At 37.3% G+C, this 20,851-nt stretch overlaps 1 protein-coding gene across 3 annotated transcripts in view; it reads left to right on the top strand.

Moving 5' to 3' along the window:
- Window positions 1–20,851, top strand: part of LOC145690148 (uncharacterized) — a 135,058-nt gene that overhangs the window by 93,292 nt on the left and 20,915 nt on the right. For all 3 annotated transcript variants that reach the window (XM_081764767.1, XM_081764759.1, XM_081764776.1), the window contains 3 exons: window positions 4,546–4,808; window positions 5,646–5,813; window positions 19,887–20,111. In XM_081764767.1, the coding sequence (XP_081620893.1) occupies window positions 4,546–4,808; window positions 5,646–5,813; window positions 19,887–20,111 (656 nt within the window). The remainder of the gene's footprint in view (window positions 1–4,545; window positions 4,809–5,645; window positions 5,814–19,886; window positions 20,112–20,851) is intronic.

Raw genomic sequence — 20,851 nt, 5'->3', positions numbered from 1 at the left:
GATCTAAAGTGGCCATTAAAAGGACAACTTTTTGACAATGTTGAAGACATCCAAGCTGCTGTGACAACATCATTACGGAACATACCCCAAACTGAGTTGCAGAAGTCGTTCTACTTCTTGCGTGATCTTGCCACTCGCTGTATTGACGCAGGAGGGATGTACTCTTAATAATAAATAGGTATTATTACATTATTTTTGTTTGGTCACAAAATTAGTTTCATTACTTAACTGATGGACTATATAATATATATATGTGTGTGTATATGTATGTAAGCACTGGTCGAAGTGAGACGGTATGCGGTGGTATGCCATATTGCCTCTGTTTTTTTAGTGATGAAGGCATACCGTCTCTGGTTTTTCACTGATTAAAACATACGTCACTGGAAAGTAGATGCTAAATACCTTTAATAAATCCGTTTTTATACACTGTAACTGACGAATAGTTTTGCACGTAAAAAGATTTTATTTCTTATGTAGAAATAATTTCTAAGTTGAGAACACTGACATTTTTGTCATCTTTTTTCTACCTCTTGTTCCTAAAACGAGGTGTCTTCAAAGAAGTTCACCTAGTTTATATTTTGATGTTCCATATTGAATTGTTTCTTTGTTATGTATATATATATGTGTGTGTGTCTCTTCTTGCCTTAATGCTGTATTTTGAGTATGGGTGGATTTAGGAATTGTCTGGAATGGGGGCGGTCTTTCTGGGAGTTTGGAATACCCATAGACGAGTGGGGGACCTGGAGTTTTCCGCAGGAAATTGTTAATATCCTCATTTGGTCTTTGAACATTTTCATGTATAATTCTTTATAATACAATCTTTGTTTTTAAAAAGGGCAGGTCCGTATTTAGGTAAGTGCTATTCTGCTCTCGAGCACAGAGCGGCTGAAATTAGAGGTCGGCAAAATTTTGGACTTTTTAAATGAAACGAAATGAAATCATTTTAAGTTTTACGTGTGATGGTTATGCCGGCGAGGCTAAAGAAAAAGTGATGATGATGATGAATGAAATGGTGGAATGAGGAAAGTGGGAGGAAACGAAAGAACCCCGAGAAAATCCACCACAAAGTTCACTTGGCGCTAGCTGGGATCGAAACAAGAACCCTATGCACCAGAGATGAACGCTCTACACAGAGCCACTGCGACCCTCAAGATTTTTTTTAAAGATTCACAATAAAGTAATATTTAAAACTAGCAACCCGCAGAGTCCCGCACAAGCGCGAGAAAATATGTTAATATATCTAATTCGCATTGCAGTAGTCACTAATTGGCTAGCTTATCTGATTATTTTTAAAAAGTTATCTTCCCCCATCCCCACCGAGAAGAGTGAGAATGAACTTGAACATCGTGAAAACTGATACCGTTAAACTCAGCAACCTCGAAAACTATGAATTCAACGCTAATATCTGTCATTTTCGATTTAAAATCTTACCCTCCCTCGTAGGGAGTCAAGTATGACCTTGAAGTTGGATCGTATTAAAAATGTCATTATTAATCTCAGCGACCCCAAAAACTATGAATTCAACTCTAATATTGGTCGTTTTTTTTTTTTTGGGGGGGGGGGGGCAAATTATTTAGAGCACAGGAGCACACAATATATAAATACGGACCTGAAAAAGGGGATATTTTTTATCTTTTGAGAAAGTTGTTGACGGGGAATCAAAATCTTTCCATATCCCCCCTCCCCGTTACTACAGAGAAGTTCTCCAATTGTTTTCAATCATTATGTAAATAGAAATGCAATCTTTTAGGCAACATACCTTCACTGCATTTCAACACTTAGATAGCCGGTGTGTCGAGTCAAAATGTAAATAAAACGTACCGCCTCTGATATTTTTCCATTTCGAACATTGTATGTATGTATTTATGTATATGTTGAATACTGTAAAAGAATATCACTAACGCAGTTAACAACGCTTTAGCGTGAAATATATATGTATATTTCACGCTAAAGCGTTGTTGACAGCCTTAGTGACATTCTTTTTCAGTGTTCAGCTTTTCAAGTTACTGAGACTTCACTTCCGTCCACTATTACTTTTCGAAAATGTTGTTTAACCATGCGACCTCTAGGTTGTCATCGCCTTGCACACTCATCCTCGTGTCACACCTAACACACTGGCCATCTTAGATACACTTGCTCCAAATAACTGCGCACCCATAATTTGTCAGAGAGGTCTTTCGTTTTTCATCACTACTGTATGCGCAACACACTTCCGTCCCATCCCACGTTACGTAACAAAGATAATCACCTAACACCAATAACAACGGCCGGGTGCCAGAATACATCTTTAGTGTTACCACCTCATACATTTAACGTATTGGAAATGACAGGAGTTTTGTTGTTTTGCAATACATCTTAACTGTTAAAGAAAAAATGTATGCACTTTAAATATGTTATACATACAATACACTTCGGTTCGCGTTGGTTACAGGTTCAACGCGTAGTACTATCATTCAACAGTAGCAACAGATGGTGTTAGTTTTAATCGATGTGATACGATGCAATTAGTTGAGAAAGTGCGGTGATGGCTCATATACAATTGTCATTCGAGCAGGGGAAAAACATTCTGAAATCGTATTGTGATTTCGAGAATGTCTGTGAAGTGCAACGATACTGGAGGCAGGGCTATGGAATTGAACAGCCAACACGCCTAAGGATTGATTGCTTGTTCGATAAGTTTGAAAGAGAAGGAACAGTGATGGATTTGCATAAGGGAAGACCAGATCGGTCTCGTATAGACACAAGTAGAGCGTCGTCTGTTTGGATGTTAGATGCATTCATACACTCACCACAGAAATCAACAATATTCGCAACGTAAAATAGGAGTGAATAGAAGAAGTGTAAGCTGTATTTTACACAGAGCAAAGTGGTAAGCTTTAATTCCATAGTTTTTACTCTGAATGAGGACGACCCAGGCAGAATAATTCAGTCATGGCTTCTTGCGCGGGTGGAAAAGGCTGCCAAATTTGTTTGCAAAATGGTGTGATGTGATGAGGCACAGTTCAAATTAAGTAGCACAATTAACCGGGATAACTGTGTGCTGGACCCTCCGAAAACCAACATGTTCATGTGCAGCAAGTGATCAGTTTTCTAAGACGTAATGTGTGTTATGGCCCATCATCAAAGGGACAAATTGGACCTTTTTTTTTTTTTTTTTTTTTTGCAAGGAAGGGGTACTGGCTGGGTTATTTGGAAACGCTGAACACTTGATTTTTACTATTCATTAGGGCTTTGTTTCGTGGCGATCCATTTCTTATTCAATAAAATGGATCTACCCCGCAATTTCTTGCAAATATACCCACCTACCTGGATAACACTCAACCGATACGTTGGATAAGATGACGAGGCCCAAGTGAGTAATTTCACGTTCACTCCCACGTTCACTTAATTTAACCTCCTTAGATCTTTACTTGTAGGGGACCATCAAGAACGTATTGTACAGTAAGAAGCCACAGTCACTACTGAAACTGTGCCATGAAATTGAAATGGCTTGTAAAGCAGTTCTGGTGGCTACTTTGGAAGATGTCATCAGGTATGTAGATCATCATGTTCAAAGGTATTTGGACACTGGTGGTTTGCAGTTTGAAGACTTAATGTAATTCGACGAAGAAACTGTGTCTAATATCACCATCCCGGGCACTTAACTGGACGCTTCTTTCTTACTTTTTTTTTTTTAATTTTCTATTTTTTCCTCCTCGTGTTTCTTTCCCTTCTTAAGAAATGTACACAAAATAACCTGAGTCATTCTTGAAAAGTTATCCGAAATTCGTCAATGGAATTTCAAACGACTGTTACAATGTAGTCTGGAATTGTAACACGTTCCGAAATTAAGGCACATGCAAAATTGCGGAATTCTGGAACAAGGAATGAAAATTAGGAAATTCTGTAGTGAGATTGAGATTCTGTAGTGGACTGAATTCCAGTTGTTAACACTTCTAATTTGTCGTGTCCCTAATTCTAATTGTCAGAAAATCCCTTCACTCAGACATCGGGCTTCTAATTTTCTGTTTTTCATATAATTTAAAGTTCGAGCGAAAAAACTGTCTTTTTATGTATTATTTACTTGTCTAGTGGCCCCCACTAGATATACTAAGAAAATGAACTAATACATGTATACATACATGAGATAGTCAGTGAAGTGCCGTAAGTGAAGTTATCGCAAGATATCTTGCTTGAATACAAAGGTACCTGACTGGATCCGTCGGCTATGGCGACTATACTAGAAGATCTTTGAAAAGACAGGGCTCGGGAAATAGACAAAAAATACAGAAAGTTATGTGACTAGCGTTAGCCCGGCAGATAGTGATTTGATTCCTCGCCAGTCTAGTCTTCAGATTCCCGATACATAATAGTATTGTGTGGAAATAATGTAGTATGTCTTTGTATTTGTTGTAATTTCGTGGATGAGAGTACAGGACATTGTTTCAAGACAAAGGTGGAGTACCAGATTTATTTTAACATGACTATATATTTGTTGAATTTAAATATAATTATACATAATATTATCGATAATATTTATATTTTTCAAAACTTCCTACATTACAGATTTGACGAGTCATTACAACCACATTCTGACGGCACTGTTAGCTTCCCCCTCCTTGAAGATGGAAGCTCTTTCATTTTACGAAAAAGCAAATCGTCCTGTTGATCCAGGTTCATTTGAACGAGTAACTATACTAAAAACAGTGCCATTGGCTTATAGAGGCTTATTAATTGAGCTGGTTGATTTGCAGGACTTTGAAAAAGCTTTGTGCTTGTATAACAAGGCTGCATTACATAATGTCTATAACATGTATGGTCGCCATGAGGTAAGACTGATACTAAACAATTATTCTTCTATTTTGCGAATAGTAGTTGGAAAATAAGTATTCCCTCTTTTGTTTCGAAAATCTTACAGCAGTGGTGCATACAGGACATCGGTTTAAGGCGAGAACCATCCGTACGTCATTTGGTACGGATCCTGGAGATTGCATTATCGCAGTGGTAGCAGAAAGTTCGGGTGAGAACCCCATTTTGTGCCCAGAAAGTATGGAGGCTGAAACAATCAATGCTCAACAGTATTGTTAAAGTTGACAAGATTGAAATATGCGTATTTGCAGAAAGCAGCCTGGCTTTCTGACATCTAGCATTCTCCTTGTGGATAACAATGCGAGACCGTATTTGGAGGCGGTAATGCAAAACCATCTTGCCACCCTCAATTGGGAATTCCTCGCCTATCCGCGTACAGTCGTAGCCTGGCACCTGCTTTTGTCTTACTTCTGTCCATAATCCCAGGGGAAGCTTATTTTCCGACTTACCTTTTTTTTTTTTTTTTTTTTTTTTTTTTTTTTTTTTTTTTTTTTTTTAAGAAAAGGAAAGTTTGCAGGCTGGATTGAAGTAAGGATTCAGTTAGAAACTATATTCTTTAGTAGAATTTGTAAATCATACGTAATAATGATGAAATTGAATTTACGCAAATTTACGTATTCCTGTTGTACAAATTTGGGCTGGAATTGATTATTTATTTGATGCACATATTAATGATCAGACTGATTGAATCAAAGTGCTCTGGGTATTAGTCATTTCTTCCGTTTTTTGACATACTTGTTTATGATTTGTCCCATTAATTCTGTTAATAATTTCTCTTCAAAATAATGTTCTTACAGCTCACAAGAATATCACGAACTGTTAAAATACGAACATTCTGGCAAAACGAAGAGATACAGATGGTCTTTTATTCCTTTTTAAAAGGCTTGAAAGACGACCCAGATTATGTCGCAAATTTGGAGCAACCTGTAAATATGGAAAATTTTAAAATTATGGTGCTTTTCGAGGTAAGTTACACATTAAATGTTCAATTGAAATGAAAAAAATTACTTGTTTATTATTTTGTCACGTATAAGAAAGCATAGCATATTTTAATTTTAACGTATTGGCACTAAATATTTAAACAGCTGTAAAACTACTTTATAGAATTTCATATATTATAAACTAGTTTTGATTGTAAGTCTCGCGAAAATGACTCAACCGATTATTTTCTTTAAAAAAATAGTTTAGGCAGTGAAATTTAAATAGTGGGAAAATGCGACTGGGCGGAAAATCAAAATTATGTCTCAGGCTTATCGTAATGGTACGCTTATTACTGTGTTACCCTATCAGTCCCCAGAGCACGCAGACTTTGTCTTGAGGTCAATGTTCAATACTTCAGATAAATGCTGTTAAAACTCGAGCTTTGGAATTGTATTGAGAATAAAGCAGCATGTCAGAGGGTTTGAAGTTGAAGATTCGACGATTACAGGCTTGCCTAAACTCGCAGGTTTTTCGATACGTAAAATAAGGGAAGTAAAAATCATCCATAAAACTAGCTCGCATATGAAAAATCCTTTTGCTAGTGAAGAGTAGGGTGGGCCAACCTTAAGACAAATACTTTGTTGTTATTGCTTTACCACGACAATAATCATAATAATAATAATTGCTTATTAAATGAATCGTTTAAGAAGTCGAAATTGCAGTCAGAAACGCTTATCATAGAAACATAAAATATAATTATCAACACTCAGATCTTCTCGACTGGAGAATTTCTTAATTTGTATCGAATGCCTTTTGGAAGTGTGACCCATGGAGTAAGTCTTCACCCTTTTACTGTACTAAAAACAACATTTTGTTTCTGCTATAGCTATAGGAGTTATTAATATGATGTCCACCAATTTTTATACCTTATGAAATATATCTTATTTGTTCATTGCTACGCAGAAAACTAATAAATTGATGTTGCTGTTAATTTAGCACAAAATATTTTTGCAGTACACGCCCCATAGATCTTCTTTCATTATTAATAATATTATTATTACTACTCAGCATCAGATAAGAACAGGAGGCAATTGTGAAGTTATTTGTTGGGAAAAAGTGTTTAAAAGATGGAAGATTACTGAGGATTCACTATTGAAAACAGGCGTAGTACTGTTTCTATTCAAACTTATCTCTCATTTGCGTAACTAATGTCAGATGCTTAGTTAGCATCATGCTCCACAGTAAATATAAATCTAGGCTATTTTTCAAGTGCAGGAACACATCTGAAAAGAAGAGATACAAAGAATCTTCTTTGTTCAGTAGTTTTCAATATGTGTCAGATTTACTTTTGTCGTCCCAATGCACTTATTTTTATGTTCTCAAAACACTTCAGCTCCTTTTTATTTTTTATTGTTGAAATACATAACTCTAGAATTGAAATTCCACTTCGTTTCAGATACTTTCGAGAGTAGTCATGACACAAGTTGCGTCGTTTTGCAGATCATATAAAAAGTAAACTAATTGTAATGATTAACTAACACTCGCCTATAATGTATTCTGGGAATCGTATAAGGATATTTTTATCCCTAGTACAATTTCGGCAGGCAATTTTGTTGTTTTCGACGGCCACTCAGTGATGAAGAACTTCGGCTTCACACATTCGTAGGTGAATGTTAGTTAATCTTTAACAAAAAATGTGCCAAATGGTATATGTGTTAAAATAACTGTAATAATAGTAGTGCAGCACCTTTCTAAGTTTGAAGGTTTTTTCAAATGAAACTTCATAAAGCTGAAGTTTCGTTATTAACACATTACATAATCCTTCTGTAGAAATGTCGGTAAAAGCAACGAAACGAATGATTTTTTCTACAGGTTTGCCCTTATTTACATTACTTTTCCCCCTAAGCCTTCCGCTTGTCTGCTAATTGCCGGGACACTAGCGACATATCTTGACGTCAGGTAGGAGGCAGCGCAGCTAGCGACAACTGAGCTTGACTGAACTATCAGGAATTGGCTTGACAAACATACTGAGGTTTCTTGCGTTTATAACAAGAATTAAGAATATCAATATTTTCGACTAGATGTTTATGCAATCCGTGTAATGTGGGTTCTTGTCACCACGGCATGGCGCGTCCTCAGGTCGCTGATCGAGGAGACCTCTAGATGTAGAGGTTGGCTGCGAATATACTGAATAAGCAATCGCGGACAGTCGATAAAGAGTGGTCCTCCAGCTTGGGAGTTTGGCGTGAGGCTAATAACCTCATCCTGTAAGAAAGTCACTTGTTCAGAAACATTTACAGAAGCCTTGGACCAGGACTGATAACTTGGCACGACCTCAACAAAAGAAATGAACGGAATATTAGTCTTTATTTGCACTTAACAAGAATGTTGTAAAGTAGTGCAAGGTATAAACAATAAGTGGACTACAGTTAGATCAAAAATCTCAACTAATAAATCTGTTAATATCTCTGAACAGAAATTTGCATACCAACAGTATCAAGTAAGTACCTAAAACAGATTTAGAGTATTAAATTCCGATGAGTTGAATGCATCAGTTAAACATTCGGATACTACAACATTAACCAAATCTCAGTGCAAGGTGCAAAGGAACAGTTTAGGTAGGTACAAGGAAACTCAACAACTTTAGGTTAAAATCCTGTATGCCTGGTGAAACTATTATTGTAGCTGACAGTCATGGTCGTGGTGTAGTTTCATGTTTAAATGAAGAGTTAACCAATGTAACTGGGTTTATGAAACCAAATGCTAAGCTGAATGAGATAGCAGTCTCCTTTATTAAAAGTAGCATAGAAATGACGTACAAGGATACAATGGTAGTGATTGGTGGTACTAATGATGTGGCAAGAAATGAAGCGGAAGATGTAACTAGAACATTGCGTGAAATCCTTCCGATGTTATTACATACACATGTTATTGTAGTCACAATATCCTTTCGCCACGATCTGAACCATCTGTCCTGTGTAAATTTAACAGTAAAATATACTAATAGTAAGATAATTAAGTTATGTACACATTTCCGTAACTTAAAAGTACTGGATATTCAGAATATTCCTAGAAGTTATTATACAAAACATGGGCTGCATTTGAATGGTTCAGGGAAAGAGTATTTGTGTAGTAAGTTAAAGGAAATGATAACTGCAAATGTAGCTGATAGTATAAATTCCAATACAATTCCGCTTTCATATGAAATAGATGAAACTAATGTAGACAATGTAGTACACATAGGTGTCGAAGATGTAAACCGTTATGATGAAAGACTCAACTATGTTGATAGGATTTGTTTAATACAGAAGACAGATCATAGGGTAGATTACAAAGCTGAAGACTAATGATGACGGTGAAGTGCAAGGGTAAATTAGTAGTAATGTTAGTAATATGTATTATCCGGTAATAGAAAAAAAACGAAGGTTGATACATGTAAGAAACGCACTGTAAATAATAGCGATATACAATGTCCAATACGACAATCACACAGAGTTAGACATCCTCCTTCTAAATTCAGTAATGGTGATCTTTTATGTGTAACATTGCACAAATAGATGTAAATATCAGAATCAAGGTACGAATTCGAACAAATTAAAACTTAATTTGAATACTAAAAATCAACAAAACACGTCAATATGTGAAAATATAGATCAGCCTCCAAAGAAATACAATAATAAACTTCCTACTAATAAAAATAACACACTTACAATCTTCCATCAAAATTCACAAAGTTTTAATACAGATAAACAACTCCAATTAGAAGTCCAGCTGTTTTTTGCATATAATCACATAGCCTTGCTCAGTGTGTTATTGTGTATTAGTACAAAATGGAAACAAGGCCTGATAGAATAGTTATAGGACATTTTCCGGAACTGAGGAGGAAAATTAACAAGTGGAAGGATAGTAAGAGGAAGGAGATCAAAAAAGAAGAACATCTTAAATTTCTTAGGATCTGCTTGCAAGAAGAAGTAACGCCCAAATGATTAAGAGTCAATAAGAAAGGAGTAGATTGCAGGACCACTAGATGGAGAAAGCTACTCAAGAAATTAAGAAGGAATTAATTTGGAACGAGATAAGAAGGAAGAAGGAAATAAACGAGATAAAGGAAAGAAATAAGAGGAAAAGAGAAGAAATAGAAGAAAATCTGAGCATTTTTACAAGAGAATTCACAATGAAAGACATAAAAGTGTGGGAGGAAAAGTTCAGAAGAAAAGAAGAAGAGAGATTAAGAGAGAAAGGTAAAAGAATAGGCTGCAAACAAGAAGATATAATAGATGAGAAAAGAGTGGTAATCATAGGAGATATTGAGATTACTGAAGAAGAGAAGCAGTTTTTAAGTCTAGGATATAAATTCAGAGTAGCAAAAGAGGAAGTAGATAAGGAAGAAGCGGTTTATGGAATAAAGGGAGCACTTCAGGAAATAAAAGATGAAGAAGATAGGAACCGAATTAGGAGGAAGCTAGTAAATAACAAATCAAGAAGACAAAGAGGCGATCTCTCTGACAAAGAGAAAATGGGAATGAAAAGGATAAGAACGAGGAAGGACATAGTAGTGGAACAGGCAGACAAAGGGGGAGCTATAGTTGTGATGGATAAAGTATGGTATGAAGAAAAACTTGGAGATCTGAAAGACGAGACATATGAAGATGTGGCGGAAAAGGACAAGAAAGATAAAGAAAAAGATTATAGAGGACTGCAAAAAGAAACGGTTCAAGAGGTTAGTGAGAGAAGAAGGAAAGCTACCTAAAATGAAAGGATTTTCAAAAATCCACAAGATGTAGTGAAGTTGAGGCCGGTGCTTAGCTGCATGAATAATATGTTAGAACTGTTGGAGAAAAAGCTTAAGAGGATAGCCGAGGCAGTCAGAGAAGGACAAGAAAGTAGGAGAATAGAGAATACGCAAGAGGTTAAGAGGATGATAGATAAATTAGGAAGAAGAAATGAAAGCACAGTGCTATTTAGCCTGGATGTTAAGAGTATGTTCCCGAGCCTTAAGAGAGAAGAAATATTGAGAATAATAGAAGAGGAAATGGGTGAAAAGAAAATAGAAAATTGGGACAGTAAGAAGATAAGAAGAGGATTAGAGGCATTGTGGGAGAATGGATACTGCATAATCAGAGACAGGATTGTTAAAATGAAGAAAGGACTTAATATAGGATCTTGTTTGAGTCCAGTACTATCAGATATAATGAATCGATGGGAGAAGGAGACGATAGAAAGAGGAGGAGAAAGACTGCTTCTTTTTTGCCGTTATGTGGACGACTGTTTAGGAATATGGAAGGGAACGAAAAGGCAGCTGGAGAAATTCATAAGGGACGTAGAAGATGAAAAGAAAGGGATTAGACTAGAAAATGAAATAGAAATAGACAAGGAGATAAACTATTTAGATATAAAAATAAAGAAGTCGGAAGGAGGAGAGTTTGGTACATCCTGGTACCAAAAAGAGTGTGCAGCGGGAGTTTATTGCCACAAACGAAGTGATGTGGATGAGGGTACAAAGAAGAATTTCATAAAAAACATGGAAGAAAGAATAGGAGACCTAAACACAAATGAAGAACAGAGGAAAACAGATTTAAAGAAGTTCTGGACACAACTAAGAAGAAATGGATACAATGAAGAGGATAGGGTCACAAGAGACATAGGAAGAGAGAGAAAGGAAGAGGAAGAAGACAAGAACAAAAACTGGTTTGGAATAGAAAGCCTAGGGAAAGAAACAGAGAAGATAAAGAGAATGCTTCGGAAAGCAGGAATTAGGACGTACAGGAAAGGAGGAAGCAGAATAATTGAACTAGTCAGAAGAACTAAGAGAAAAGCAATAGCGGACAAAGAACAAAGGGGAGTAATATGTTCTTTAGTAGATGTAATAATAATAGAGTAGAATGCGCGGAGTGTAACAAAATTTACATAGGAGAAACAAAAAAGAAGGATTAAACAGTACCAGGATGATGTAAGATAGAAAGGGGACAACAATGCGATATACAAGCATCAGAAAGAGACAACCACAGGATAGGGTGGGAAGAAGCAGAGGTCACAGGAGTAGAGAACAGAACTTTGGTGAGAAAATGGAAGGAAGCCAGGGAGATTATGAAGGCAGGAGACAAGGTGATGAATTGGAACGCAGGATTCTCGATAAATAAAGAGTGGGAGAAGATCCTGCTTAAAGAAGAAGAAACGAAAAGGAAGAAGAAAGGGGAAAAAAATAACTAGGAAAATAAGGATAATTAGAGGACAGAATGTATCCAGCGATAAAAGTAAACTTTTAATTGGACACGTGTGCAGCTGAAAAGTGAAAGTGAAAGCCACACAAGTGTTACTTTTTAATGAAGGGGCGGAGTCTAAATAAAAGTTGATCTCCGGAAAGTATATATAAGTGATGACCAACTCCTAAGCAGCCAGAAGGAGTGGAAGTCTGATGAAGACACAGTTATTGTGTTGAAACCGTTACGTGATACTGTTTTTTTGCATATTATCACATAGTCTTGCTCTGTGTGTTATTGTGTATTAGTACAAAATGGAAACAAGGCCTGATAGAATAAAAATTAGTAGTATGTTCCGTTAGTTGAAGTGCTCTCTGATAGACGAAGTTGAAGTGTCACTATTCATCTCAACGACCCCGAAAACTATGGATTCAACACTAATATCGGTCATTTTGGATCATATCTATATATATATTCCTCCCCCCTCCCCTAAATTGCACCGTCAAAGTGAAATGATAAAAAAAAGACATCCTAAGCTCCGATTTCATATATGTTGAAAATTTGATCGAGATCGGTCCAGTAGTTCAAAAGTTATTGAAGTCACAAACATAACGACGTTCATTTATATTTAAATATAGATTTGTAATGTAGTAGACTTGAGTGTCCACTGAACATTCAATGTACATTTAGTTTTCTTTCAAATGTTCTTTGTTTGAAATCAATATCTTCAAAATAACGGAGCTACAACATTTACCCAATGTTTTGTAAAATGCAAAATAGGCTGAAGCGCCTGTACAAAATCCCCGCTAAAACAAAAACTGAACATATGAAAAACGAATGAATGAATGCCTGTTTTCAACTCTGAACATAGTACAACTTTGCGTACAAAAATTAAAATATAATGAATTTTGTCAGCAGCCATCATTGGTTGATTTGATATGGATTTACTTCTCACCAGCAAACAACAAATAATTGAATTTTCATCTCTTCAGTGAGAGTGAATTTCGGTGACGAGCGAGTCGTTTTTCGTTCGGGAAGGTCGAGAGTGGGGTTGCGAGATGTTCTGGCGTATTTTACATTATACGTTTTTACTTTTCCCTTAAAAGGATTTCTTCCGTTTTTTAATTAATAGTAGAATTTATAGTCCTGAACACCTTTAAAATGTTTTTATAAGTTAGTTCGAAAAGAAATAACTACAGAAACTGATTTGTTACACATACTTCACAACGCAACTCAACGATGTAGCTTAGTATTGAGAGATAAATGAAACAGTTTTTTTAAAAATATATATACAGTGACTCGAAAAAATACTCGTACAGTTACTATTTTTTAAGAATGAACGCCTGTTTACGATTGTTTAACGAGTAAATTAAGTTGATATGATATATAGTATATCATATGTATGAACCCTATGCATTTACGTTCACACTATCTTGCACCATTAGTTCACCAGTTATGCTACCTATTCAGTGTAGTTCGCTGGTTTCACGTTTTACTCCCGTCGAAAAAATATTCGCACACCGTAGTTTTGTTCATAGTAAAGATACCTGCCAAGCACTGTTAGTGTGATTATCCTTGCATTGGTGCTTGAGAAGGTTGCTGACAGAAGTAGCAACCTATTTCTCGGCCTCCGTTCACCACAAACATTTAGAAAAATGTAAGATAATAATGCACACAAAGGAAAAGAAACAACGGAGGATGAAAGAAAAATTATTATCAGGGTTCACAATTAAACTAAATCGGTATATGAAAAATCTAAAATCACGGAACTACTTTCCTCAAGGTGCAATTGATATTAGATAGATTCAGCGTTACGAAGTCAATTAAAAATAAACGTAAGAATGGTCGCCCAGGAGAACCATCAAATAGATACAAGAACATAATAATGCATATTATCAAAATTAATTACAAGATAAGTGCCCCTCGGATTGCAAATAAGCTGCAGAGACGACGGGCAAAGGTATTATTGGCTACAGTGAAAAATGCGTTGAAAACAGCATGCTTTAATTGCCTATCTCAAGAAACAAAACTTGAGGATTAACAGTAATCGCAAGAAGCGCCTAGAATTCCCTCAAGTCCTTTAATGTTTGAAGCAAAGTTATTTTCATCGACGAGAGTTAAGTACAATTTCTTTGGGTCAAATGGGAGAAAAACTATGCAAAGAATGAAGAGAACAGAGATCGATTCCAAAAATCGTACTCTCATAGCGAAATACGCTGGAGGATCTATGTATCTTTGACGGCCAATGAGTGCTGTTGGTGTCTGGAATTTGTGTCTTATAGAAGGAACGATGAACCAAAGAAAATATGTCAATATTTTAAATAGCAATCTTCGGCGAAGAACTGCAAAAATGGATCCCAATAATGACTGCGTATTTCTGCACGATAAGAAATCAAAACATACAGCACATAATACTAGGATGTGGGTACTAATATGCACCCAAACAAGTTCACATACACACATAGTAACCAGACATCAATTCCATAGAACATTTATGGAAAGTTTTTGACCAAAAGAATTAAATACAGGGTTATTTCTATCAAAGCAATTATCTAAAATGCTTTGTTGGAAGAATGAGACAATATTTCACCTAAAACTTAAGCGAACTTAGACGTTCCCATTTACAGAAGACTTCAGGCAATTATAGCCGCTAAAAGGAACCCTACAAAGTATTAATCAATTGAAAAGTGATGTTATTATTACTATTATTTTATTGAATATGTCAGCTGTACAAACACTTTTTCCACGTGAAAAAGAAGCAGAGACGGAAGATGGAGCATTGAACATTGTGTACATGTGAAAACAGACACTATACAGGATATCATTCTATGAAACCGCCATCTGCCGCAATAACAGCCTCTAAACGGTGTCGAAACCGTCGGCAGACATGATTGAGGTGGGTCGTGGAAATATTTGTCATGGCATCCACAATGGCTGCCCTGAGAGCCGCAACGGTGTTGTGTGGATGCTTATTAGAGGCCCTCTTAACTACACTGCAGACGTAAATTCGTGGCCAACCACTCTTGGGTTGAATGGGCCGTATGGACGGGAGCAGAGTCCTGCTGAAAAAACATGTGGCCTGCCACGTGCTATAGCAGTAATCCAGGGCTGCACAACCATCTTCAACACATCGGTGTAAGCAACGGCATTGACTCTGGCACCTTGACTAAAGAAATGTGGAGACATCACGTCGCCCTCACTGCTCACGACTCCCAGAACCATTACGGAGGCAGGGAACTTGATGTGTTTGACGGTCGGAATCTCCTCGGGTGTTTTACACAGCCACCGATCATTTCTGCGGTTCGTTTTCTGGTCCTGGACGAAGATTTTCTCATTCGAGAAGAACCAGAGCATTTCTGGCTGCGCGGGATGTTTTTGCTTGTTCAAAAGGCGCCTGGTGCGGGTCACTCTATTCTCCCTGGTTCTCGCGGATATGAACTGGCCTCTCCGCATCACGTACGACTTGTAACGGAGGTCTTCATACACTACACGTTGGATGGTTGCCTTGTCAACCTGCTTCTCTCTTGCGAGTGCCCTCATGGACTTTCCTGGGCCCGCTTCGACAACAGCTTGGATGGAAGCGATGAATTCGGGCGTCCTGGTCCTGTCCGAGCGCTGACAATGTCGTTCTTCCCTGTGGGAAACGGTTTCCACATCACCACCGGCGGCCTCCAGTTCTCTCCGAACTTTAAGATGAATGACCGGGTGACGTTCAGGAAGGCAGCGATCTTGGAATTGGCTGTCCTGCAGCCAAAGAGACCATGATTGCATGCCTCTTCATTTCCTGGGTTAGCGTACGGTTTGCCATGTTTACCTGCAACAAAAAGGGATATGTTACAATAGAATACAGGATACTGTCACTTATACTATGTGTACTACTCAAATAGCTGCCGCACCCTATCTATATACGGCTTATTGTCACAAACTTACAAATTGTAGATGAGCTTCTTTAACATACTCCCCACCCCTTTCTATACACGTTTGCATACGAAGTTTCCATTGGTGGAAGCAATTGTGAAAATTAAGTGTCACCGTCTTGAATAATGCTGCCGTTTTCTGCTTCACCTCTTCCACAGTATGAAAATAAGTTTCCTTTAGGGCGGATTTCATTTTCGGAATAAGAAAAAATCGCACGGTCCCAAATCCTGTGAATAAAATAGTTGTTCCAACACTAGAGTCTTCTTAGCTGCGAGAAACTGCTTAACATCAAAGCAGTATCCGAAGAAGGATTGTCGTGCTGTACAATCCATTCATTGTTCTTCCACAAGAGAGGCCTTTTCTTTCTCACGCGTTCTCGCAACCCAACAAAACCTGCTGATAATACTGGTTATTCACGTCTGACTTCATGGTACTCATTCAATCAGGAGCAGGCCATTGATACCAGAAAACAAAATATGTATAACCTTCACTTTCGCTTTGTTCTTGCGTGCCTTTTTCATTCGCGGTGATAAGGGAGTTTTCCAGTGCATGAATTGGCTTTTCGTTTCAGGAACATACTGAAAGATACACGTCTCGTAACCAGTGACGATTTTCGTTGACAAGTCCGATTCTGTTTCCAGGCATTCCAGTATGTCACTGCACATGTGCTTCCGGAAATCCTTGTGCTCCTGCCTAAGGTTTTTTTTTTTTTTTTTTTTTGGTACCATTTTAGGACAAACTTTGCGCATGTTCAAATAGTCATGCAGAATTGCGCGGACAGATTCTTTATGGGTACCCACCATATCTACTATCATTTGAATGCTGAGTCTGCAATCTTTCCGGACGTCAATCACTTTTACTTCATTTTTCCCTGTTGTTGCTGTGACAGGACGACCCGGTCTTTCATCATCATCAGCGTTCTCACGTTCCTCGCTGAAGCGTTTGTGCCACTCGAACACTTGCGTACATGATATCGTATTATTGCCATACACATCCTCCAACAATTCGGTGATTTCTTTAATTTCACAAGGAATTTTAAGTTAATGTGCTGCTCAATATTCACATTTGCCATTCTTCTGGCAACACGATTGCGTACCTCTCTATTCTGTCGCTGCTCACAGACTGAACCCAACTGATATCTGAAACTCGTATACTTCAGTATCTTCTCGAAAGTTCAAGGTTGCTCTGCGCGCATGCGCTCTCTGCTGCTCTATGTATACTACTGACAGGGGTGCATCCTGTTATTTAAGACGCCTCGTATAAATAACTGACAAACTTCGCATACATGTTCAGGAGTTCAATACTAGAAGACCAAGTTTATCAACAAATGTGGTGTCAGATACCTAACTATGGAGATGGGACCAATTTAAAGTAATTAGTGGAATTGGTCGTACGGTGGTTAAATTGAATAAAACAACTGACAGACTTTTAATACTTGTTCAGGACCTTAAAACTTTGCTCGGAAAGATCTAATTTCTCATATAGCCTCGCTGCTAAAAGGGCTGTTGAACTCAAAAATTAAGATCTAATTACGGAGGTACGGTAATTCAAAGTAATTAATGAAATTGGCCGTAGGGTGACTACACTAAATAAAACAACCGACAAACATCTCATTATAAACTGTACTATCGCAATAAACTTTGTTTTCTTCTATTGAGATCCTGAACATGTGTGCGAAGTTTGTACGTTTATTCGCGGAACACTCTGTATGCAGTGTGTTAATGAAATTGAAATGATATTATTATTATTTATTTTTAGTTTAATGTCCAATGATTGTGCCCTTTAGCTTAAAGAAGACGGATGATTAATGAAAGTGAATGATTGTGAAATTAATTTTTTGTGCTCTCTCACGTGAAATAGAACCCGGGATCACGTGCATCAAAGGCACAAGTGCTAGCCACTAGATTAGCGAGGACGGCCATGTGTTAATGAACTATACCGATAACTCTAAGAGGTTATTCCTAACATTAAAAAGAAAAGAAAATTCCTATGAGCCTGTGGACAAAAGCACATAATTTCGAGCTTGGGCCGTCCAAAACCGTTGAGTGGCGATCTGTATAAGCTTCAAGGAGGTCAGATATTACCATTCAAAAATACATATTTCAACAATGTGCAATGTGTGCACAGGGGATTCCATACAGGCATAATTCCCAGATATGCTCACAACAGAATTCTGACATATGTTCTGATTAAAGGTGAGTCCAAAGTAGCCAAAAGGAAGCCCAATGCGTCGGCGGAAGTCGGAACTGTTAGAGACTGTAGTTCCACGCATCATCAAGTTCAGAATAACACGTGCTGCGATGTATTATTTCACGGTATATTTCAATTTTTTCTTACACTATAAGCATTATTAGGCTTAAGTATACCAGGGAAATACATCACATTTTGATATACAACTTCGCTAGCCAAGTACTTAGGCTATTGGGAGAGAAAAGTCAAGGAAGCAATAGGGATATTGACCTACAATCTACTCAAACATGGGCATTCTTCATTGGAATGAAACAAAAACAAACAGCCTGCCTACGAATTCAGACAACCGACCAATCAAAACGAGGCGATGGATTGGCAGCCAATTGGACGCCTGTATCCATGAATAACCTTCCGACTTGCAAGTTCAGAATACAAATCTCTCAGTGGCGTAAACGTTTCTCGAGAGGTAGGAAAGTGATGAAGACAATGATTGTTCAAGCAGACCACAAACGAGTTACTGATACGAACATCAACAGAGTAAATGTGATCAAAAGTGACCGAAGATGGAGTGTGGTGTGCGTATAGAGGCTAAACTAGTGAACTTGGATAGGGTATTTGTTCAGCGAATTATCATGGAGGAATTGCACATAAGGAAAAAGAAAATATTTCAGAATTTTGCCGCAAAATCACTCATAGGACCAAAAATAGTGCCATGAAAAACTGTGCAAAATTTGATGTTCAAAATCTTCCATAAACAGATCTTCCATTAACAGAAAATCTTCCATTACACATACAGGAAAATTCACATTTCCATTCGGTCCTGCGGAGGTATATGATTATTATTATTACGGCTATACTCGCATAGGAAGACCTTCTATTTATGAAACGATGTAGTTTTTTTTATTTATGTACTTATTTAAAACTATGTAGGAATCTTTATTCTTTCATTTTTAGGTCCCCTGCAAGGTAGTGTATTTCAGGTACCCAGTACTCAGTCAAACACCCAGTATATATACGTATAAAGGTATTTCTAATGTAAACATATGAAAATAAAAAGGTACTTGTGTGATTCTTAACAACACTCAGCTGAAACACTTAGCTATTAAGCCGTTATAACGAATCGTTGTTGACATTTAAATAATAGTAATAATAATCAACTTCCGAATTTACATCATTGTCTTGTATTATCATCAATCGATTAGAGTATATTGGTTTATGTTCCAAAGCTCCGAAAATTACCAGTAATAACTTCTTTGTCCTAGTACTTAATAATCTCAATAGTACATTCCAGCAAACGCCTATGTGGATTCTAACATAAGGTTTAATACATCCACTTGGTCTGGATAGTGCCCCTAGCAACATCATATCATAATGTCGTTTTGTCTCCCACTTTTTATTCTGGAGGTAGTGTTAATTGGTATATGCTGTTCCTCAAGTGGTTCGTCTGAGACTGAATTGACACTTCCGTACTGTTCCTTAAAAGATATAATCCTTAACGTAATAATGGCATGCAATAAGAGATTGAAAATAAAAGCATACCTAGTGCCAACTTATATTTGTAGTAGAATGTGGTGGATAGTAACTGTGTATTCAGATTGAGAGTGTGTTATCCAAATCCAAATTATATTCATTTGCTTTTTGGTATACTTTAGAATTTGCGATGGAATACAATGTGAAAATTTATTTTAAGTTTCTTGTATTTTTAGTGACGCAAAATAACAATTATATTGATACTAATGTTCGAGTGTTAAAAATAAACTGATAGAATGTTAGGCCCAATAATATTTTATTTATTTATTTTATTTTCAGGAATTGTGTGTACCTCCAGTTCCTAAAAATTGTGTAGACATTCCATATTTGAAGAATGCAGATAGCAGTATTGCTGGAGCAAAACGTCGTGTAAGACAAGTTTTGAAGAGCAAATTTCAACCATTAATTCTTTCGAAATCTTGCAATGACCAAGGAGTTAACGTCAAACGTAGAATATCGGAATTAGATCCGATTTCTGTTTATAATTATTTCAAATCACAAGAGGTACGAATATTATTTAAGTGTTTGACAGCACCTAGTATATGCAAAAATTGTTCAGATAGACCCAATTTGTGAATAGGGGCCGCGGTGGCTCAGTGGTAGAGCGTTCACGTCTGGTGCTTGGGGTCTGTGGTTCGATCCCAGCTCGCGCCAAGTGAACTTTGCGGTGGACAAATACCGTGTGCGAGGGTTTCGTCGGGAGCTGTTTCCTCCTACTTTCTTCATTCCACTATTTCATCCATTTCTCATCATCACCGTCTTCTTAGTAGCAGTAATTGAAGTATGACTTTTCATCTTCGTGGACATCAGTTTTAACAAAAATACTACTGAAAGAGCTGTAAGCATCAGATAAACAAACTAGCTTTCAGGCTTGACTGTCGAAACTTTTTGTGGGCACAATCAAGAAGATTGTGGAAAGGAGCCCTCTGAAGTACAAACTGGTACGTGCTCTGTCACCTTTGGACCACAGGCTACAAAAGAACAATCCAGAACTTGCTCAGACTAGGGTGAAAGGCATCCTACAAACTCTGCATGGGCATGATAGTCGGGAGGCAGAATCTGGAAAAGTCTCCAAAATAAGGAGTTGGATCAACCCGAGAGAGTAAAAGCAACCGGTGGTCCTAATTCATCAAGTCCACTATTCTAATCATTTCTAGACCGCCGGTCGCTTGATACGAGCGAAAGTTCCCCCTACACCCCCTCCCCTCTCTACTGAAGCTAAAAATGAGCGTTTCAAATAAAAG

This window comes from Thermobia domestica, chromosome 1 (assembly GCF_964235325.1).
Source record: "Thermobia domestica chromosome 1, izTheDome1.hap1.1, whole genome shotgun sequence".
In the NCBI taxonomy this organism is placed as follows: domain Eukaryota; kingdom Metazoa; phylum Arthropoda; class Insecta; order Zygentoma; family Lepismatidae; genus Thermobia; species Thermobia domestica.
This window is presented reverse-complemented; position numbering and strand designations above follow the sequence as displayed.